This window comes from Acomys minous, assembly GCF_964271855.1.
Source record: "Acomys minous genome assembly, chromosome: 3".
NCBI lineage: Eukaryota > Metazoa > Chordata > Mammalia > Rodentia > Muridae > Acomys > Acomys minous.
Window position 1 is genome coordinate 17,798,846 of NC_140485.1, and position 23,991 is coordinate 17,822,836.

A 23,991-nucleotide genomic window follows, 5' to 3' on the forward strand; every position below is an offset into this window, starting at 1 on the left:
CCACTAGCTTAAACTTCAGAATGTCATTAGACAGCACCTCAAAGTTATAGCCCCTGCCGACCTATTGTCTCCACCAAAGCATTTGCAAAGGCACTGCCTTACGGTATTCTTTTGTTCTATAAGCTGTTCCACAGAAGGCATCACTCATGGTAGCCCACATTTGTGTTGTCAAGCCTGGTTGCTTATATCTGGTTCAGAATAAACTTAATTCCTATGAAACGCAGAGCTACGCTTTATGTTGACAGAATCAAAGGGAGCAGCTCCTTCAGTCAAATATTCTCATTTGCTAGAATGAAAAGTAGTTACTGAAGACATTTTAATTCTGTATGTTTTACACCCTAAAGGCTAGCATCTTGGCCAACTCACTGTTCTCACACACTGTTCACCACACTGACCTTCAAAAGACCTAGCCTCAAGACGTTGCAGTGTCCACAGAAGGAAAACAAAACCTAATGCCCAGTGGTATACTAGCCTTAGGAGCTTAGATATGGTTAGAAACTAGGTTGGAAGCTGGTAATCCCAGCACTCGGGAGGCAGCAGCAGGTGGATCTCTGTGAGTTTGAGGCCAGCCTGGTCTACAAAGCAAGTCCAAGACAGGCAAGGCTACACAGAGAAACCATATCTCAAAAAAACAAAAACAAAACAAAACAACAACAAAAAACATGGTTGGAAAGTATAGCAGAAGTTGGGACTGTATTTGTCTAGTTAGTGCACAACAGATCTGCTATCAGCTCAAATGTCTGAAAAGAACTACTTTTTTTACTTTATTTATAGTTTTACGTGTACAGGGTTTTGCCTACATGTGTGTGTGTGTGTGTGTGTGTGTGTGTATATATATATATATATATATATATATACATACCACATGTATGTACCTGGATTTCTTGGAACTGGAGTTATACAATGGCTGTAAGCCACCATGTGGATTCTGGAAATCAAACCTGGGTACTCTAGAGGAGCAGCCAGAACTCTTAACCACTTAGCCATCTCTCCAGCCCCCCACCTCTAAACAAACAAACAAACAAACAAACCACTTTTAACTAGACATGCTGAAAAAATAACTGAGGTGGCAGAAGAGAAACTATGTGGTTTGCAAGGCTGGAAACAGTTTTGTAGCCAGCCAGTGTGTGTCCACATGTGGAGACCAGAGGACAACCTGAGCTGGTGTTCCTCAGGTACCATCTACTCTGCTCCCGACTCTTCACTAGCCTGGAATTTGCTATGTAGACCAGGCTGGCCCCAAAGCACACAGAGATCCGCCTGTCTCTGACTCTTGAGTACTTCTGAGATTAAAGATGTATACCCACAGCCAACTTAACTTTTATTTATGTCTGTGTGTGTGCACTGACCAAGAAGACCACGAGCGGACATCATGTATCCTGGCACTGGAAGGACAGGCACTTTATGAGTTGTACTGATGAATGCTGGGAACTCAACTCAGGCCCTTGCTGAGCTACCTCTCCAGCCGACACTCACCCATTTTATGTGGGTTCCAAGGAATGAACTCAGGTCCTCCAAACACTTTTTTGACTGAGACATCTCACTAGCTTAGGAATCAATTTAAATGTTTTGTTTCTAACTCCTTAATGAGATAGGATGATGTTACTCTTTGTAGGCTCTTACTGTGCTTATCCCATACTCAAAGTGTTCATACTAAAGAAATGGCAAAATGCTATACTGATCTACATCAATATATTTCAGCCAGGTAAGAAGTACACTATTCAACAATCACCAGATGATCAACTCCTAGCTGTCATTAATTTATATATATATTTATAGTCCCTCAAGAATATCCATGCTCCATTAGAAATGAAAATGAGTCTACTACTTGTAATTGGCATCACTGTAAACAATCAAAGTACCATAAATTGTATATAAGCTAAAAAATGCATACTGTGAGAAAATCCTGCTCAAATTTGTATGATCCACCTCCAGTGGCACAAAAGACAGTGTGGAGACTTGAGAAGTTTTTATCTCTGCCCATTTGAATAAAAGCAGGCATGTCATGAGTGGGAAAGCGTATAAAGTGCAGATTGCCTTTGCGTCCACACAGAGTCAGGTCCTTCAGCTCAAGGTGCACGTCCCGAATTCCTGTTGATCCATAAGCCACATTGGAGGTCAGGTACTTCCGAATGCTTTTCAGACTCTCCACTTCCTCCTTTTCTTCTTCAGCGGTGATGTCTTTAGGTTCAAAATAAACCAGCTTGACCAGGGTTCCACCAATATCCAAGCCAAACCATGGGAAAACTAAATGGGAAAGAAAAATATGTCAAAACCTTTTAATAAAAATAAAGTTTTTACTTTCTTGACTACTTATTTACTTCATACGCTGTGGTTTCTAAGGGATTTATTTTTAAACGAAAAGATTTTGGGGGAGAAGAACTATGAATCAAAGTTTAGGCCAAACTACCCTTTTTGTATGACATGCCCAAACTGAACTATACTTAAAAGGTAACAAATTAAGTTTCCACCCTGAAAAACAAAGTCTGTGAATGAAAATCTTCACCCCGCCTCCAGCTGAGAGGGAGCAATGCGTGACTTCACAGCGCTCTAGTACTCAGGGAAAGAGCCTGTGCCCTAGGACTCCCCAGGTCAGCTCCTCTCAGGACCTTCTCTGGGCAGGGTGTATAGCTCAGTGCTAGAGTACTTGTCCACTATGTATCAGGCCCTAGGTTTGTTCTCTGGAAAGATTAAAGAAAACACTGGAAGCTTAAAAATAAAAGGCTTCAATGGACTTTAAGTAAAACCTATCTGCTGCCTCAAAAAAACACTTCAAAATTTAAAAACTGGAGGCTGGAGAGAACACCTACTTGGTGGCTCACAACTGCAATTAACTATACTTCCAAGGGATCTGATACCCTCTTCTTCCCCACCCCAACCCGAGACAGGGTTTCTCTGTGTAGCCTTGGCTGTCCTGGACTTGCTTTGTAGACCAGGCTGGCCTCAAAATCACAGTGATCCACCTGCCTCTGCCTCCTGAGTGCTGGGATTAAGGTGTGTGCCATCACCGCCCAGCTCTGGCACCCTCCTGTGACCTTCATGGGCTCTAGGCACACACATAGTACACAGACATACAAACCATACTGCACATAAAATTTGTAAGCTAAAAAAATAATTAATAGGGGCTGGAAAGATGGCTCAGTGGTTAAGAGCACCACCTGCTCTTCCAAAGGACCTGGGTTCAACTCTCAGCACCCACATGGCAGCTCACAACTGTCTGTAACTCCAATATCTGACACCCTCACACCAATGCACATAAATTAAAATTAAATAAATTTTTAAAAAAATAATAATAATTAATAGCTTCAGAAGCATAGCTAAATATGGACATATATGTGCATTCCCAACCCTAAATATAGAAATGACTAAAAAAAAAAAAAAAAGCTTAAGTTTATTGATATTCTTTTCTAAAAAAAAAACTTCTGGAACACAAAAAACATCTAGTCAGTGTCTGTCCAGAACCATCAAAAGGAATGCTAATAAAACTGGAAGCAGCCATGAAGTGAGAAAGTCCACAGGGGTCGAGTGGCTGCCAGGAGCGAGTTCTAGCAGCCATGACGATACACTGTCAATACATGGATTTAGAGCAACTCAACAGGTCAATCATTTCTCTTTACCGAGACTACTTCTCACCCTCACAGAGCAAAGAGTCTCTTTCCTGAGTACATGGATCAGAGACACAGAGTCCGGGTGGCATCCACTTGGCTGCCGCCACCCAAAAGAAAGACAGCTCCACGTCTGGCCACATACACATCCCATCTCCCCACTCCACTTTCAATCCTCGTCCTTGGGAGGTGAGGGGGAGAACCACAAAACTTATGTGAAACTCAAGAACAAGCTGAGTGAAAGAATTCTTGCAGAAAAGGCTACATACTCTAGGAAACAGAGGCCAATCACTTCTGCAGCTAAGAGAGAAAGCTAACTGTATGGCCACACTGGTAAAGAGAGAAAGACTTCACAGCGACAGGTTGTTGGAGACCGAAATCTTAAGCTCTAAGGGTGGAAGGGGGAATGTGTCATAGAGCTATATATTCTAAGACAAACATATATTTAATGGTAAAATGGGAGTGCAGACACACAAAAGAGAAAACAAAACTAAGAAATCCTCCCAGAATGACTCTCTCAAGTACAAAAAGAAAAGTAGAAATAGAGGCAGAACCAGAAGCCCAATATCGTATCCTCCACAAGCTCTAGAATTTTCCTGGAACAGAGTGGAAATATTTAGGAAGACTTTAAAAAAATCTTACAGAAGCCAGGTAAGGTGTGATATACATTTAGCCCAAGCACAGGCATATCTCTGGGAGCTCTAAACCCACCAGTGCTCCATAGTGAGACAAAAGACAGACAGCCGGAAGGAAGGATGGGCAGATGGATGGCCGGATGGATGGAAGAAAGGAAGGAATCTTACTGAATTTTCAGAAACCCTAAGAAAGCCTGAGTTCCTAGGAAAAGACATAAATTACCCAAAGGTAAGCAGTGCTCTTCATCAGCAACAAGCAAGCTAGGAGACAAAGATACACGTGCTTCAAAGAAATAAGGAAAAAGGTTTAGAAAGTGTTACCTAGTCAAACAGCATTCAGCTTTCTTTAGAGAGTCCTAAAGAAACTTCACACACAAGGACTGACATTCAAGAGTCTCTGAATCATGTAGATGCACAGCAGCATATTTTACATTTCTAAGAGCTGTAAGAAAGATTTTATCCAAAGCTATAAGCAGAGGAATAAACGCATGCTGACTTTAAGTTCTAAAATACTTACATGATTTCAACAAAAGACATCAAGAAGGAAAGGAGTAGGAAGTGAAGGCAGCACATCTGTCTCGTAGAGAAAGGAAAGAGGGCAAGACTGAGGAGCTGAAGACAAGAACAGAAAAGGACGCTTTAAAATAAAACAAAACATGCAGTGTAGTGCACGGCTATAATCCTTGTAGTCAGGAGGCAAGGTAGGGGGGATCATTTCAAGTTCAAGATCAGCATGGTTACATATCGAGTTCCAGGCCAGCTAGAACTTCATAATGACACCCTGTGTCAAAAAAAAAAATAAGTAAGCAATAAAAGCAGCCCCAGAAAAGAAAAGGAACATAAGATTTCTCAAAGAACTAGATACAGGAAATAAGTCTACTGTTTGAGGGCGGGGGTAGCTTTGGGCATCTAGCCCAGGGCCTCACATACTGTAATATGTACACTCTACCACTTCAATACATCCCCAACCCTTAAAGATTCTGCAGGTTTTCATCACGGAGATATTATACCTGATATGCTAACTAACAATAATGATTTAAACATACAATGGTCTTTACAAAAAGGTGGGGGAGTAGGGGGATGGGGAGCTGGAGAGATGGCTCAGCGGTTAAGAGCACTGCCTACTCTTCCAAAGATCCTGAGTTCAATTCCCAGCAACCACATGGCGGCTCACAACCATCTGTAATGAGATCTATGGCCCTCTTCTGGCCTGCAGGCAGAACACTGTAAACATAATAAATAAATAAATCTCTTTTTTAAAAAATGGATATAAGTCAACACACAAGTCAATTCCCAGCAACCACATGGTGGCTCACAATAATCCATAATGTGATCTGATGCCCTCTTCCAGCTTGCAGATGTACATGCAGGCAGAGCACTGTGTACATAATAAATAAATCTTTTTTTATATAAAAAAAACATAATGCCATGTACAAAATAGAAGGGAACTAGACCTAAAACAGGCAAAAGCAAGCCAAGCACGGTAATACACGTCTGCAATCTCAGTACTCAGGAGACAGGAACAGGAGTATTGTCACAAGGCCTGGGCAAGCAAGGGCTACACAGCAAAACTGCCAGAAGAGAGAAAAAAATAACCACAACAACACGAGCTGGAGCACCTGCAAGAGGAGAACTTTAATGACTATGCCAGCACATGGGTAAAAGCTGGCCGATCCCCATCACCATGGAGGGTAGGAGGAGGAGGTTGGCTGCGGCATGCTGGCCTCCAGCCTAGGGCCAGCTTCAGGAAGAGACTGTTTCCAAAGAAGAAGGCAGGAGTGTAGAACAAGACGCCCAGTGTCTTCCTGTGGACTCCACACATGCAGAGGCACAGGCACACACAGAAAGAGAAAGATATAAATGAAAAGACAAAGAAATGTTGTACTTAAAGCTACAGCAGTGCTGATCAATTAATAAAATGAAATCTTGGAAAAGCCATTAAAACAGACCACAAAGAGGCTCTGAGTATATGCATTCTGCATGTCTATTAGCCCACTCCCACTCTTGAGACTGTCTTTCTTAACAAACTGTTTCTGTTTCTATTGACTTATAAAACAAACAACAACAAAAACAGTTAACAATAACTAGGCTGGGAATATAGAGCTCAGTGGCAGAGTGCTTGCCTAGCATGCATGAGGCTTTAAGTTCAATTTTAAGCATGGAGGTAGGAGTGGAATATTCTAGTAACTAGTAGCTTCGTTTGTGAAAGTGTGTACACACAGGAGGCAGGAATCAACACTAAGCGTTTGCCTCGCTCATTTCTCCACGTTATTGTTAGAGTTTCTCACTAAACTTAGAATTCAAAAACTCTGGTATACTGGCAGACCCCAGGGATCCTCTTGTCTACACCTCCCCAATCTTGGGCCTGCATCATGCTATTAAGTGGGTGCTCGGGATACAAATCAGGTGCTCATTTCTGCACAGCAGGCACCTTACAACTTTTCTCTACAAATTAATTAATTTACAAAGTCAAAGATAAAAAAAAGTTCACATCAGGCTGGAGAGATGGCTCGGCAATTAAGAGAACTGACTTCCCTTTTAGAGGACCAAGTTCAATTCCCAGCACCCACATGGCAGCTCACAATTGTCTGTAACTCCTATTCTAGGGGATCTGACACCCTCACACAGACATACATGCAATCAAAACACCAATGTACATAACATAAAAATAAATAATAATTTTTAAAAGCTCATATGAAAAAAAATTAAATTAAGTGTCTTTGTAACCAAAGTTTAAAAGGGACACAAAGATTAGCTAGGGAAAAAAGAAAAAAGGAAAAAAAAAACTCATTTAAAAAAAGGAGCTTAAGGAACAGAAGCTAACTCCATGGGCAAAGTGCTTACTGTAAAAACATTAAGACATAAACCTTAATCCCCAGCACAAATGGAGAGAGCTAAGCACCTCAGCTCCTGTCTGCAACCCCAGCATTCCTAAAGATAAGTGGGAAATAGACATAAGAGAATCCCAGGAAATTCATGGGTCAGTTAGCAAAGGGAGTCTGTCTCAACCAAAACAGAACCACATTCAAGACTGTCCACTGATCTCCACCCCATGCCATAGCCCACACATGCCTGCACACACACACAAAAGATCTTTAAGTAGTTCAAAATGAGGTAGGAAAAAAACTGAAAGACCAGAAACACTAAAAATCTTTATCACCGAGGTGCAGTGGGGGCAGGCCCTTTTGGTTTCCAAACACAGGGACACTTAGAACACAACAGCTCCACTCTGCCAACACCAATGTTCCCGAAAGCCTTGAAACCCCTTTTCTAAATCAGTATTGGCAAACTACAAAAAGCTTTGTTTTCTAGACTAATGAAATTTAAAGATATTCCATGATTCGCAATGTCCAAAAATCATCAAATTACAAAGAGCTCCCTCATGTGCTACAGCAGATAAGGAGTCATCTTCAAGGAGGAGCTTGTCCCTGACAACACCAAGGGGGACGATGAACCCAGTGTTCCCATACTTCCTACATACGCTATGTATACACTGCCAAAACAGCACTTTATTGTATGTCATTATATCTCAACATCTCATTCACTAAGCCTATTTTTCCATCTGGAAATTGAAAGGAGAGGGAGATGGACAGTGAGTGAAGACTTATGCTCTGCAAGTAGGAATCTCTAGGATCTACATTAAAAAAAAAAAAGGTCAGCATAGTTGTGCATGCTGTAACCTCTGTATTAGGCAATGGAGACCAGTGGACCCCAAGAATATATTGGCCAGCCATCCTTGATGATAGAGTATCTCTTGCTCATAGGGTACAGTGTTTAATAATCACTGGTGGCTATGTAACTATCATTAGCATCTTGCTGCCATCATTTTTACCTATTGAAAGCAATGCTAAAATTGCTAAGTATTTGCCAGGCAAAAACTCTACCAATGGAGTTACATTCTTACTCCATACTTCTTTCTCTCTCGCTCTCCTTTTTTTGGGGGGGAGGGAGGAGACAGAATCTCATGTCCCAGAGTAGTCTTGAACTAACTATGTAGCCAAAAATTATTAAAACTTCTTATCCTCCTGCCTCATCCTCCTTGGTGCTGGATTTATCAGGTGCCACCACACCTGGTTTATACAACACTGGAAATCAAACTCAGGGATTCCTGCGGGCTAGACAAGCACTCTACCAAATAGTGCCACAGCATGTGTGGGGTCACAGGACAACTTTTCAGGAGTCAGTTCTCTCCTTCCACTTTGAGAGCAACTCTGCTTTTGCTTCTGCCTGACTCCCCTGTCTCTGCCTCCCCTCTCACTATAGGAAGAAGGCTGGAATTACAGGTGGGTTCTGGGGATCAAACTGAGGTAGTCAGGCTTGCATGGTGTGGCACAGCACTGTCCTCTGAAGCACTCATCATTTCTTGAGTTCAGCTGTACTGCTTGTAAGAGATGATCACAACCAGGCTTGTTGACTCCTAATGTTGCTGACGGAAAGAAGAGGGCAGATGCTGTCCTAACTGCAGATCGCCAGCATGAGGGCGGGTAAAGGCATTTGACACTAAATCTGACTGTTGGGGATAATCCTTCTGTACACTATGTAAAGGTGTGTCCATGTCCTTAGTAAGGCACTTTCTGATTAAAGAGCTGACCACCTATATAGCTGGGCAGGAGAGGACAGGCAGAACTTCTGGGTCCCAGGGATTGAATTCAGGATCTCAGGTATTACCAGACTGCCTTAGACCTGCCAGGTCCTGAATAATGACGCAGAAACCTTTTATTATTTTAAGCTTAGGCCTTATAGCTTAGGCTTGTTCCCAACTAGCTTGTATACGTTAATTAAATATCTGCACTAGTCCATGTTTGCCATGTGGCCATTACCTCTCTTCAGTCCTGGCTCCCCTGATTTCAGTCCTGGCACCCCTGACTTCAGTCCCAGCACCCCTGACTTCCTCCATGTCTGGCTAGTGAAGAAAGAAAGAAACAAACAAACAAACAAACGTTTCTAACCTCAGATGGCTTTTCCAGTAGGGACAAAGAATTATTTAGTTATCAGCGGCTTCTCTCAGAACTATGACTCTTGGAAGGGTTCAGCAGCCAACAAACTGCATTCTCCATCTAGCAGGGCATCCCTGGGTAGTACAGAAGATCAAATGGATGTAAGAACAGCCAATACCTTGTTTGAATCCTGGAGTGGTGCTCTTGTTTGTAATCTTAGCACTCAGAAAGCTGAGGTGGAAAATCATGAGTTCAAGACTAGCCTGAGTGACAACCAAGACCAGCTCCCCAACAACAACAAAATTTGTTTCTTCAGCACATTCATTATCTGAACTATAGTCTTTCATGATTTGTCATACAATCAGAGAAAGCAAAGAAAAGGGATATCAGACACTATATTAGAAAAAAACAAGTAAATCAGAGGCTGGTGGGATAGCTCAGTGGGTACAAATGCCTGCTTCTAAACCAAACCACCCAAGTTCAATCCCCATGACTCACCAAGTAAGAGAGAATCAATTCCCATAGGTTGTCCTCTGAACCCTCCATATGTGCCCACATACATACATACATACATACATACATACATACATACAAATACATACACAACAAAATGAATAAGGAAATAAGTGGTAGTTTAAACTCGAAAGAAACAAAAAGTAAGGGTTAGAGCCCAGTGTAGTGGCACACACCTTTAATCCCAGCACTCAGGAGGCAGAGGCAGGCAGATCAATGTGAGTTCAAGGCTAGCCTGGTCTACAAAGTGAGTCTCTCTCGGACAGCCAAGGCTACACAGTAAAACCCTGTCTTGAAAAAAAAAGTAAGGGATGTAGCTCATTATGTAGTAGAATACTTGCCTAACATGCAGAAAGCTCTGGGTTCAAGCCCCAGCACCAGATAAAGCAGGCATGTTGACAAAACCCTATAAATCCCAGGCTTCAGGAGGTAAAGAGGACGCTTTACCTTTTAGCTTGGGAAGCATGGAACACGGTCTCAAAAAAAAAAAAAAGCTGGGTGATGGTGGCACACACCTTTAGTCCCAGCACTTGGGAGGCAGAGGCAGGCAGATCTCTGTGAGTTCGAGACCAGCCTGGTCTACAGAGTGTTCTGGGACAGGAAAGACTACACAGAGAGATGGGGGGCGGGGGGTGGACCCAAATCATTAATTAATTAGTTAAACCATTGAGATGTAACAAGAATAAATTAATAAAGGAGAAAAAATTAATTAGTTAATTAATAAACTCCTTTGTTGGGCTGGCGAGATGGCTCAGCCGTTAAGAGCACCATCTGCTTTTCCAAAGTCCCCAGCTCAATTCCCAGCAACCACATGGTGGCTCACAACCATCTATAATGAGATCTGGTGCCTTCTTGTGGTAGGCAGGCACACATATGGGCAGAATACTGTATAAATAAATAAATCTTTAAAATAAATAAACTCTTTTTTTTTTTTTCGAGACAGGGTTTCTCTGTGTAGCCTTGACTGTCCTGGACTCACTTTGTAGTCCAGGCTGGCCTCGAACTCACAGTGATCCACCTGCCTCTGCCTCCCGAGTGCTGGGATTAAAGGCGTGCGCCACCACGCCCGGCTTAAAATAAATAAACTCTTTTGTCTACTTAGTGCCTTCGAAAAGTTCTGAGACCACCTTAATATAACAGACTCAAATGTTTTTCAGAATTTCCTTGAATTCCTTGGATCTGAATGAGTTGATAAGCTTTTTTGTTTTATTTATATATTTATTTATTTTTAAGTTTATCTATTATGTATACAGTGTTCTGCCTGCATGTATGCCAGAAGAGGGCACCAGACCTCATTATAGATGGTTGTGAGCCTCCATGTGGTTGCTGGGAATTGAACTCATGGCCTTTGGAAGAGCAGCCAGTGCTCTCAACCTCTGAGCCATCTCTCCAGTCCCTTTTGTTTTATTTTTATTGGCTTTTGAAACAAGGTTTCTCTATGTAGCCTGTCCTGACACTCTATAGACCAGGCTGGCCTTCTAATGCACGGACGCACCTGCCTCTACCTCCCAAGTGTTCCAGTTAAAAGCATGGGTCATCACACCTGGCTAAGGCATCATCTTCAACGCCTCCCCAGATTCTCCTCACCACCACCACCTCTTTAGGGTTTGTTTGTTTTGTTTTTGGAGACAGGGTTTCTCTGTGGAACAACCCTGGCTGTCCTGGAACTTGCTTCGTAGGCCAGGCTGGCTTGAATTCAAACACAGGGATCAACCTGCCTCTGCCTCCCAATTGCCAAGATTAAAAGGCACCACACCCGGCCAGATCCTTTTTGTTTTTTGAATCAGGATTGCTCTGTGTAGCCTTGGCTGTACTGTAACTCTCTGTAGACCAGGCTGGCCTTAAACTTAGAGCTCTGCCCGCTTCTACCTCTGAAGTGCTAAGATTAAAGGCACTTCCTCACCTATCCAATTTTTTTTTTAATTATTTGAAGTGGAAAGAGCCAATTTTTTAAAAAGGTTTATTTTAATATTATGTATACAGTGTTCTGCCTTCATGTACACCTATAGGCCAGAAGAGGGCACCAGATCTCGTTATATATGGTTGTGAGCCACCAAGCAGTTGCTGGGAATTGAACTCAGGACTTCTGGAAGAGCAGGCAGTGCTCTTAATCTCTGACCCAGCTCTCCTTTTTCTTTTTCTTTTTCCTTTTTTTTGGTTTTTCGAGACAAGGGTTTCTCTGTGTAGCCTTGGCTGTCCTAGACTCCCTTTGTAGGCCAGGCTGGCCTCGAACTCACAGCGATCTGCCTGCCTCTGCCTCCCGAGTGCTGGGATTAAAGGCGTGCGCCCCACATCTAATTCTTATTCCAGCTGCTGAACTGGGCACAGGAGGCTGTGTTCTAACTCTCCACAGCATTCATTTATGTGAGAACATGCATGCGAGTGCAACTTAAAGCTCATGGGTGTAGCTCCTCAGGTGCCTTCTATTTTTTGAGAAGGTATTCCTTGTTGACCTGGAACTTCGCCAAGTAGGCCAGGCTAACTAACCAATGAATTTCCAGGGATCTGTCTATATCTCCCACATGGCTATCCCTGTATTACAGGCACATGCCACTTTACCCAGCTTTTTCACCTGGGTTCTAGTGATTTGAACTTGGGTCCTCATACTTCTGAAGCAAGCAATTTACTGACCAAGCCATTCCTCAGCCCTGTAAGTCATTTTATACTCAATACTTGGTAGTCACAAATCTTCCTCTGAAGACAGCCTTGAACACACACACACACAAAAACCTCATGTTTGTGTTTGGACTAAATCAACAAAACAAACTATTTGGTAAAGCAGCAGAGGGGAGCAGAAGCATAAAGCCTAAAATTCTAAATTACATTTATATTCCACCGGAGAAACCACTTGTCACCAGGCACCATTTTTCTCGTCAGTGAAACAGACTATGACTACATTACCTCCCAGGAGCTCTGAAGGTTCAATTGTGCTAGATCCACACAACACTCCAAATTCAGTAACCACTGGCCACAACCATCTACACATGGCTAATTGACACATGAAACCTCCAAAGTTGACATGCATGTATATATAATACAAACCCACAAAGGAACTAATGTTTCTGTGTTGCTTAAAAATCAGGTACTTAGACGTCAGGCATGGCGGCACACACCTTTCATCCCAGAACTGGGGAGGCAGAGGCAGGCAGATCTCCGGGATTTCTAGGCCAGCCTGGTCTACAAAGCCAGTCCAGGGCAGCCAGAGAAATCAGGTACTTTGTGAACAGGCCTGTAATCTCAGCACTTGGGAGGAGTTCAAGGCCAACCTGGAATGAGATTATTTCAAACCAACAACAACAACAAAAACCTCAGGTGCTTAGGCTGGAGACAGTAAATAAAGCTCAGAGACAGAACGTTCACCAGCATGTACAAAGCCCTGTGTTCAAACCAACTGTTGGAAGATGAAAGCCAAAGAGCACCACGGGAGCATCTCAGCTGTGATCCCAGCACTACCCAAGCTGAAGCAGGACTGCCCTGAGCAGGAAGGAGGCCAACTTGGAGCTATACGGCAACTCTGTGTCTTAAACAGAACACAATGCTCTGACCTACACATGCACACTCACATGATAAATAAATGTAATAAAAAATGTAAAGCAAGTAAACAACTCCACAACAGGAATAGCTTTAAATTTTCTTCCTCCTCCTCCTCTTCTTCTTTTATTTAAGAGGACAGGGTCTTAAACTTCAATTCCCTCTGCCTCCACCTCCCCCAAGAGGCTGGTATTATCAAATCTCTTGCAAGTTAAAAGGGACAATATATAAAGTTTCCATGGCAAAAACAGCTACATCCAATGACTCAAATCACCGATAAAAGCAACTGGGTAATCTTAGGCTGGACACAGACTATCCAATACAGACCTCACACATCAAACCACTTTCCCCAAAACTCAATAGTCTATGCATTAAGCATTTGCTTTCCTCATATAGTAATATGACAACCAAGTCTTAGCCGCATATAGAGAGCTATTACAGTTCCTATTACAGTGGCAGGACAATTGCCACTTTCAACAGTAGTAATGGCTGCTAGACAACAGCCCTGAAGGCCTTAAAGGGGAGAAATACACAAGGAGACACACACAGAGACAATAAAGTAAGAAACCGATTTCTCTGGAAAAAGTAACTCCCTAGGCAAAACTGAGGAACAGGTCGACTCCACTCGACAGAAAATGCCTTAAAGCTCAGAAGGCTACGGCTAAAAGCGGAAAGCCAGGGAACTGGCAGAAAGAAAATGGGGGAAACCCCTGGGTGCGAGATGACCTGAATTCTCTCGGGAAGAAAAGCGAGAAAAGCTTAGAGGCGTACGAAGCCCAGGATCGAATTTTCAGCCTGCGGCACTTCGAGGGAAGCATTTTCTAATAAGCTCGAAATCGCCACATAAAAGGCGTAGTTTGTGAAAGGGACCAAAGAACCAAAGGGGTCTGGGAGAGGAGGCGCCTTCTCAGGGAATAAAAAAAAGAGGGAGTCTCAGGAAAAGAACGCCCCAGGAGGCGGGGAGAGAGGAAGTGGCGGGGAGCCCACGCGCGGGCACCGCTCGCGCGCGAACAACGACGGCCGCGCCGGGGCACTTACGCGGCCGCCTCTTCCGGAGGCCCTCGGCGCGCGGGCGGGCGGCCGAGGCGGAGGCGCCGAGGGAGCCGGGCCGCTCCCGTCTCACGCCTTCCTCCGCCGCGGACCCCGGCGGCGCCGCGCTGCTCGCCCGACGCCGGAGCGGCTCCCGCCTCCGCGCTTCGGGCTCCGCAGACGCCGACTCGCCGGCCACGGCTGAGGTGGCGGCAGCCCTGCCCTGGCGCTCCATAGGCGCGCCTGGCCGGCCCGCTCCCATCCGCAGCAGCCGCCGTTGCCGCCCGAGCCAGCCCCCCAGCGCCGCCTCGCAGCCTCCGCGCAGCCCGGGAGCGCAGGCGCACGCGGGCTGCCGCCTCTTCCGTTGCGCCAACGTGCAGCGAACCAATCCGGGCTGGCTGGGGGCGGGCTCTAGGGCTGTTGTCCAATCGACTCCCGGACTCGAGCCAAGGGACCGCGCCGCCACCCAATGACAGGCATTCAGGGCAGCTGAGCGGAGCAGGCGGGGGTTCGTACAGGCAGGGAGCGATGGCGGAGGGGTCCAAAGGACTCGGATGTAGAATGCCCCCTCTTGCGTATCCATGAGAGGGGTGGCCAGCCCGCTCCACTTCTCCCTCGAACTCTGCCGGGAGATCACCTAATCTCTCCTCGCTACCGAGTGCGGGCTGCTCGTGAATCGCGCCTTTTTCCCGCCCAGTAGAGGCCCCGAAGCCACTGGTAGCCAGCGTTAGACACGATTAACCTTAGCCTTTGTCCCTGGGTCTGGTTCTATAGCTGCCGTAGGGTCCGCACAACCATTTGCACTGTACAAGCACAGTCTCTTCCTTTGTGTTTGGGCTAAGATCCTTCATTCCCGGCACCAGAAGGAATGAAAAGACTGAGGTTGGTTTCCATGGCAACTGGCGAGAGGAGGTGGATTCTAAATCCTTCATCTACCTCCTGTCTGAAGGAGGCGGTGTGAAGGCCTGGAAGTCGGGTTGGTTCTTTTTGTGTGTGTTTGTTTAATGTGTTTGAGCATTTTTCATGCATGTGTGTCTTTGCCCTAGAAGCATGCCTGATGCTTACTGAGGAATATGCCATATGTTTTATGAAATATATGTGCCATACAACAGATAAGATATGGAGAAGTTTATTAAATGAGCATGGGAAGAGATGGAAAGGGAGGGGGAGGAGAAAAGAGGGAGAGCCAGGAGGAGCATTTGTCCTTTAATAATCTTGGCTAGGGCCACACCCAATGGGAGGTAGGCAATGACATTACAGGTAGGCCGACTGAAGCAGAATCCTAACATTCCTTCCTTTTCCTATAACCAAAAAAGAAAAAAAATGAGGCCAGTACTTCCTGCCGCTCTAGTGGTGATGCCTAGGACTGCTGGAAAGGGTGAGACCTGAATCACTCTTTCATCACGCCAAGCCACTAGAAGCCCAGTGACAGGAATTGGCATGGGTTCTTCACCAAGTACTGCCCTAGTTTTGGAAAGGGAACACCAAGGCACAAGTTCCAGACCACCCAGAAGGTAGACGGTGGTATTCTTGAGAGAGTCACAAATAACTGAGGCGTTGTGACTGTATAGACATAGGGGCTGGGTGGTATTATTACAGTCTTCAGACTCCAGTGTGCCCACAAAGTGTGCCCGAGGAGTTAAAACAGTCTGTGATACCAAAGAGAGAGAGAGAGAGAGAGAGAGAGAGAGAGAGAGAGAGAGAGATGGGGAGCAGAGTGTGCAGGCGCACACCTTTAATCCCAGCACTCAGGAGGCAGAGGCAGTGGAATTACTGTGAATTCAAAGCCAGCCTGGTCTATAAAGTGAGTCCAGGGTAGCCTTGGCAATCAACACCCCAATGCCCTTGATGGCATCTTGGACATGGGCTGTGTGGTTTACAAGGATTCGGACAGGCTCAGGCCCAGTGGCTCTCCTGACTACATTTGAAATGGAGGTTCATGGGCTTTGCGGGTCCAGGGAGCCTGGCCTTTTGCTTTGGCCTGCTCTGAGACCTTCACATCGTTAGGTATTTTTGTTGGGGGGCCGCTTTTTCAGCTCTCCCATGGTACACCTTGAAGACCACAGCTAAGATTTCTGCCTGAGGAGTCAGGGGTCCTTTCTCTAGACATTTAAGGTTGGCCCTAACACTGGGGGAACTCTGGGAAAAGAGATAGCTCATGAGTTGTTTTCCACCTGGAGTCTTGGGATACAGATTGGTATATTGTAAGAAAGCCTTCGTAAGGCAGTCTAGATATTGAAATGGGTTTTTAAAATTTATCGTGGATAAATAACAGTTTTTCATAATTTACCACTAGAAGGGCAGCCTTGCTGAGACTGGCCAGGAATTGAGTTACAACTTAATCCCTATCAAGGATGCTCCCTGGGGTATTGTAATTCCATTCAGGGTCCTGGGTTGGGACTACCTCAACCCTGGCTGCGGGGGCAGCCTGTCACAGAGGAGGGGGAAAGAAGAAGAAGACAAGGGACTGTGGATTGTGGCTCATTAGTGTGATCAAAACTAGTGAAAGAATCATCTAGTTTGGGCCTCACAGCTAGGAGGAGCTGTTTTTCCAACCCTGGCAAAGACGGCTGTCAGCTATATGTCTGCCCTCTACTCCAATGGGGGACAGCAGATAGGATGACAGCAAGCCATGTGTTTTCTTTAAGATACCTATATATAGATTTTTGTTTTTGTTTTGTTTTTCGAGACAAAGGTTTCTCTGTGTAGCCTTGGCTGTCCTGGACTTGCTTTGTAGACCAGGGTGGCCTCGAACTCACAGCGATCCACCTGCCTCTGCCTTCTGAGTGCTGGGATTAAAGGCGTGCGCCACCACGCCCAGCTTACCTGTATATAGATTTTTAATTGTCAACCCTAGTGTTGTGAATTTTGAGTCACCCCTTTTCTTAGAGATTTTACAGGGTTTTAATCATACCCAGTGTGTTCAGCAAAAGTTTTAGGGAGTTAATCTCATAAAGATATGAGATGAGTAGCAACAGTCCCTGTTGTGAATATTCTCTCCCTTTGTTTGCATGCTTGGGTCCAGAGGAGGAAGAGCCATACACCAGCTCTTAATTGAGTGGGACAGCATAAAACAATAGTCCAATGCCACTTGTACCTAAAAGACACCCAGATCCTCATGAAACTAAATCCAGTAAGCTGAGAACAAAGAAGACTTTAGAGATAGAAACTTTTTGAGGTCCGGCTATAGACAGGACAGTGCAGGGAGAAGCTAAGAGATGCACTATCCTGCAAGGAGTGTGTGCCTGGCAGGACCCTTACACCAAGTGCAGGTTAGGGAGAGACCAACAAAAACAAGGTTTGGAGAAAAGAGAAATAGAGAACAGGGAATTTCTATCCATTTCCCCGAATGCTCACGTATTTGTAAAGGTCCTGGATAATATGATCAAGGGTGCCATTAGACAGACAATTTGGATTGATTATCTAAGGGACATTGAGGCCAAATTTGATTGGCAAGGTGATAAAATTTAGGGCCTTTCAGATGTAGAGGCTGGACGTTTTCTAGGAGGCATCCCAGGGGGGAACAAGAGTATGGAGGACACCGTTCCCATGGGTGAGAGGGGAGGGAAAGCACCACTGCAGCCCAGAACTCAGGGAAGACCATACAAGGACCAAACCATGCATGGGGGTCATCACCACACTCAGTGGGGGTCAGAGGCTGAGCCTGGCTAAGCCAGAGGAGAGAGGCCCAGCACCTCTTATCAAGGCTTTCCTAGAAGCCAGAAGGAAAGAATTAAAAACTCTAGCTCTACTAGTAGGGTCTTGCCCACAAGGAAAGGGTGAAAACTCTAGCTCTACTAGTAAGGTCTTGCCCATGGGGAAGTGTTGAGAAACAGAGTTGGAAAAGCCACAAGGGCCTAAGGGAGCTGTGGGATTTTCAGGCAGCTCCAAAGCAGAGGTGGGAGAAAAGGACAAGAAGGGGCACAGTAGCTCAGCAGGGCCTCAGGAAACTGCAGGCTTGCAGCTCCAACTGCAGGGTGGTTGGATGGGGTCAGGTGAAGAGGGCCAGCTGTAGCCTTAAGGACTGTGGCTGGGGGTACCAGAGGGGTGCTGGGCATTCAACGGCCACTTCCTTGGATTCAGGAAAACATTTACACCGACCAAAAGGGGAAACTTAGCGAATTATTGCTGGTGGATGGGTGCTGAGCAATCAGCGATCCAGGAGGATGAGTGTTGCAGGTGGACTGGAGATGAGGAAGAGGGTCCCAGTGCAGCTCAGTCCTCGAGGGGGAGCACAAGCACCAGGAGAGCCTATGCCGGCTTTCAGCACCAAAAATGTGTTACAGCTCTGAAGGGAAAGGTATCCTGGCGGTCAGGGAGCCAAAGAATGCCACAAAGTCACACTGCACGACAAACCTCACACAGAGATTTATTGGGAGGGAAAACCCCCGAAGGTGGGGCATGTGTTTATGCCGTAGTGCCCGTGTGGAAGATGATGGTTTTGTGGAGTCACTTTTCTGCATCTTGTATGCCCAGGGATTAAACTCAGATTGTCAGGCTGGTAAAACAGGTGTTTTAGCCGGGCAGTGGTGGCACACACCTTTATTCCCAGCACTCAGGAGGCAGAGGCAGGTGGATCGCTGTGAGTTCGAGGCCACCCTGGTCTACAAAGCAAGTCCAGGACAGCCAAGGCTACACAGAGAGACCCTGTCTTGAAAAAACAAACAAAAAAACAGGTATTTTGCCCAGTGGTCTGTCTCAGAGCCCCAGAAACTGGTAATGTTTCCTGGTCTGAGTGGTTACATGTGTTCACTATGTAATTTCTTTTTCTTTTTTCCTTTTGGTCTTTTGAGACAGGGTTTCTCTGTGTAGCCTTGGCTGTCCTGGACTCACTTTGTAGACCAAGGCTGGCCTTGACCTCATAGAGATCTGCCTGCCTCTTAACTTCCTGAATGCTGGGATTAAAGGCATGTGCCACCACCGCCTGGCTACAGTAGGGTCTTTTAAAGGGTACAATAGGGCTGGCAAGGTGACTTAATGGTTAAGAGCTCTTGTTGATCACATAACTATCCACTTCTTTCTTTCTTTCTTTCTTTCTTTCTTTCTTTCTTTCTTTCTTTTGTGATCTTTCAAGACAGGGTTTCTCTGTGTAGCTCTGGCTGTCCTGGACTCACTTTATAGACCAGGCTGCCATCGAACTTACGGAGATCCACCTGACTGTGCCTCCCTGAGTGCTGGGATTACAAGCACCGGCGTCATAACTCTAATTGTAGATCATCGAACACTATTCTGATCTCTATAGGGATCAGGCATACCCATTGTACACGGATAGACATACAGGTAAAACACTCATACACATCAGAAATTAAAGAAAGAAAAGAGAAGTATTGTCAGTGAAGACAAAACAGGCTGGAGGATCACAGAACTGTATCAGGAAAGAGAGCTCTTAGAAGCAACTTAGCGCCCACAGTCTTCCCTTGGTTTCCAGTGAGTCACTTCTCATCTCCTAAGAGAGTGGAAACCTCTTGAGTTTCCTTTGCAGCGAAATTAGAGCATCACTGGAGAATAAAAAAATGATATCTTAGATACTTTTTTGTTAGACTCAAAGTAGCATCCTCCAAGAAACCAGTGAAGGGGACAATGTCTGTACCAGCTGGTTTTGTGTCAACTTGACATAAGCTAGAGTTATCATAGAGGAAGGAGCCTCAGTTGAGGAAATGCCTCCATGTGAGTAAAGCCTTTTCTAAAGTAGTGATTAATGAGGAAGGGCCCGCTGGTGGTCCTGGATTCTATAAGAAAGCAGATTGAGCAAGCCAATAAACAGCACCCCTCCTTGGCCTCTGCATCAGTTCCTGCCTCTGGGTTCCCTGCCCTGCTTGAGATTCTGTCCTGTGTAAAAATAACTTTTATTTGCCTAGTTTAATTGTCGTCTTGGAGGATTACTGCCTTCATCTGCTAACCTAGGCCTAATCCTGGAAACTTCTATATTCCATACAATCTAATTTGGGCCTAGAATGTTTTCAGCCTCTGAGACTTACAGGTGAATAAGCTCACCCTTTCTAGCTCTTTCTGAACTCTGCTTGGCTGTTTCAACTCAGCTGTTCTGGCTCAAACTCCTCTCCAAGATGACCAATTCCAATTGGGTTCTTTAACCTTTGAGTAAACTACTCTGTTTGGCCTTATACTAACTTTGGCAATATGTTCTAATCTTCTGATTATTTCTTTCTCTGGCTTGTTTGTCTTCACCTGTGTCTAATTTGTTCTCTTGCTGCAACCTACCTCTGTAAGTTCCCGAGATCTCAGTCCAAGCATGGGTGGGTTTCCTCCTCCCATTTTACTCCCACATCTGGTGCTGCCAGTGCTCTAGTCTTAACCCTTGGGAAGCCTCTTGGGAAATACCATACAAACTGGTGTGTAGGCTTGTATTGCGTTCTTATATCTACCATCCTTTCAACCTTTATTCCACCCTAATCCCTTCCAACACCCTCCATGTCCCCTGACCCCCACCTTCCCACCCCCCTAGCCCCCCACCCTGCCTAACAGGAGAGAAAATAAGTCAGGGAAAGACCTCTTTAGATTACTTCCTCCTCATTAGGGGCATTGGGCCCCTAGGGGCAAGACCAGTCTTTATTGTTAGAATATCCAGCAATCCAGCAAACCAGCAATAGCTAGCTAACATAGCAGCAGCAGGGACCAGCAACAGCAGCAAGGGGAGCAGTAGGGACCACCAGCAGCAGCAGCAGCAGGGGGAGCAGCAGGGATCACCACCAGCAACAGCAGGGGGAGCAGCAGGGACCAGCAGCAGCAGCAGGGGAAGCAGCAGGGACCACCAGCAGCAGCAGGGGGAGCAGCAGGGACCACCAGCAGCAGCAGGGGGAGCAGCAGGGACCACCACCAGCAGCAGGGGGAGCAGCAGGGACCAGCAGCAGCAGCAGGGGGAGCAGCAGGGACCACCACCAGCAGCAGGGGGAGCAGCAGGGACCACCAGCAGCAGCAGGGGGAGCAGCAAGGACCACCAGCAGCAGCAAGGGGAGCAGCAGGGACCACCAGCAGCAACAAGGGGAGCAGCAGGGACCACCAGCAGCAGGGAGAGCAGCAGGGACCACCAGCAGCAGCAGAGGGAGCAGCAGGGACCACCAGCAGCAGCATGGGGAGCAGCAGACCAGCAGCAGCAGGGGGAGCAGCAACCACCACCAGCCCTCTCCCTTTCCAGAGACCCCAGAATGAAACTATCTGCAGCTGGAAAAAAAAACATGCCCCTCCTAGAGCACAAGGCAATCATAGTTAATGGCTATGGACAAACTGAACCAGCCCCATATCCCACACCTGGGAGTAAAACAAAAGACATTCACATAACATAACTGGGTTTTAGAAACCAAAATTCTCACTACACTGATGGCTGGTCACCACACCCATTCAAACTGGTGACTGATCTTCATTGTTGACTCCAATAAACAGACCTCAGGCATTACCTGTAAAAGTGTTTCAAGAAAAGTTTAACTGAGGAGGAAAGGCCAGTACTGAATATGGGAGACATCATCCAATGCGCTTGAATATTGAATGCATAGGTAAAACCCAGCAGAGCACCAGTGTTCATCTCCTCCTCCTGACTCTAGACACATGTGGCCCATCCCCTCACATGCCTGCCACCACACTTGCCTGGCCCGGATAGACTGTACTCTCAAACTGTAAACTGAAATGAACCCTTCTTTCCTTGAGTAGCTTTTGTCACAACAATAAGAAAAGTAAGTAATGTACAGACACACTAAAAGTGTGCTTTATAACAGCTCTCAAATCAAGTTGACAGTGTTGACCATCAGTTGTGGGGAGATACTATGAACAAACAGGAGGTAGGGCCTCTGACACATGTTCCTGTCATGATGTGCCATCTGATGATGGACTGGAGCCTCCAAAGCCATGAGCCAAATTAATTGATTTTTTTCTTTATCATTGCCTCAAGATTTCATTGTTGTGACAGAAAGCTGACCAACGTGGCCTCCATACAAGTGTTAGGAATGATATTGGACTGCTGAGGGAAAATGTTGATCCATCAGCTCATGATAATGTCACATGGCCAGCGGGATTCTGGCTCTGGTTTTGCCCTCCTCTCCATTTCCTCAGGAGTCTGGTGGCTCGTTCTGCTTGTAGTGAAAAACCCAGAGCCGCAGAGACCTCTATCAACTCAAACAGGCTAAATTATTTGCATTGCCAAGTAAACTAAGCAATTCAGCCAGCTAGACAAGATCACACCGTGGAATTCTGTAAGAGATACACCCATATTCAATCATTGTTCCTTATCTTTATTTAAAAAAGAAAGAAAGAAAAAGAGTTCTTCAGAAATGTCTCCGTCCTTAGCCAAGACTCCGTAAGTTAGAACCTGCATTTTAACAAGATTCCCAAAGGACTTTCATTTCTATTCAGCTTTGGCAAACTCAGAGTTAAAAATTTTTATGTTCACATACTATCCTTCCTGATTGTTTTTGTGTTTTCAATTTGACACAAGCTAGAGTTATCTGGGAAGAGAAACCTCAGTGCCTCTAGCAGGGAGTGGTGGTGCGCACCTTTAATCCCAGCACTCAGGAGCCAGAGGAGGTTGGATCTCAGTGAGTCTGAGGCCAGCCTGATCTACAAAAGGAGTCCAGGATAGCCAGGGCTCTGTTACACAGAGAACGCCTGTCTCAAAAAACCAACCCACAAGGGCTGGAAAGATGGCTCAGAGGTTAAGAGCACTGGCTGCTCTTCCAAAGGCCCTGAGTTCAATTCCCAGCAACCACATGGTGCCTCATAATCATCTAGAATATGATGCCCTCTTCTGGCCCACAGGTGTACATGCAATAATAAATAAATAAATCTTTAAAAAAAAAAAAACCACAGCTGGGCGGTGGTGGCGCACGCCTTTAATCCCAGCACTCAGGAGGCAGAGGCAGGAGGAGCGCTGTGAGTTCAAGGACAGCTTGGTCTACAAAGAGAGTCCAGGACAATGCCAGGTCTTAACCTCAATTGCCAGATACCCCAAGGGTGTCTGCTGTGAAATTTAGACAAAATGGGTTTGTCATAGACAACTTTAGGCTGAACTCTGTCTCCTGCGTGAGATACGTGTCGACCCGGAGCTCCGCCAATAAACTACCTCGTGTGTTTACAGCAAGACGGTCGTTTGTGTATCTTTGGGTGCACGCCATTCCGAGGCTTGAGTGAGGGTCTCCCTTCGGGGGTCTTTCACCACAAAACAGCTTCAGCAGCTGAGCACAGGCAGCTCTAGGCACCCTCTATCCCCCTCCCATCCCCTCCCTCCAATCCATGCGCTGCTTGGCATTGGTGGCACAGACAACAGTGGCAGTAATGGCTCCTTTAAATCGCTCACCATGATGCTTAACTACAACCTGGGAACAATTTAGATCCAAACTAGGACAAATTAAGACAACTTGTTTTGAAGCTAAATATCCATGGGGGAAACTGCTTGCCCTGTGCTAACCTAGAGTACAGGTAACTGTGGGAAAGATTAAGCTTTGTCATAGGTGGAAGCAGTCTTGGCAGGCTTTACCCTTGGGGCACCCCATAAATACCTTGTAATAGACTGAGTGGAGCCATCCTGGGCCTGGAATTCAGGAAGCAGACCTGGGAACCCCACCTGGGCTATTGTTTTCCTAACTGACCCTCAACCGGAGAAGGAGACCGCCCTTTCCATGTGACTGAGGGAGGTGGGGAGGAGAGGACAAGTTCAGCCCAGGCAAGAGCGCTCGGAAAGAGCAGCGACCAGGCTGGACCAACATGCGGGCCAGAGAGACACCTAAGGACCTGTCC

The 23,991-nt window shown here is 45.8% G+C and overlaps 1 protein-coding gene and 1 long non-coding RNA gene across 6 annotated transcripts in view; both read right to left on the reverse strand.

The window, feature by feature from the left end:
* PANK2 (pantothenate kinase 2) overlaps positions 1-15,309 on the reverse strand; it is a 38,138-nt gene extending 22,829 nt beyond the window's left edge. Inside the window, exons 1-2 of one of the 5 annotated variants that reach the window (XR_014778225.1) lie at positions 14,260-15,309; positions 1,895-2,247 (exon numbers count right to left, since the gene is read on the reverse strand). Coding sequence is in view for 3 of the 5 variants with exons in the window: in XM_084776870.1 (XP_084632996.1) it covers positions 1,895-2,247; positions 14,260-14,512 (606 nt within the window). In the remaining 2 variants the exon portion in view is untranslated. Of the gene's footprint in view, positions 1-1,894; positions 2,248-14,259 lie in introns of those variants that run through there. The other 4 variants (XM_084776870.1, XM_084776869.1, XM_084776872.1 and 1 more) reach the window with 4 other exon arrangements.
* On the reverse strand, positions 11,325-14,251 carry LOC311594831. Its single transcript, XR_014778229.1, has 2 exons — positions 12,553-14,251; positions 11,325-12,195 (listed from the first exon to the last, which is right to left on the reverse strand). It is a non-coding gene; the product is annotated as an uncharacterized lncRNA (long non-coding RNA).
* Positions 15,310-23,991: the final 8,682 nt, after the last annotated feature.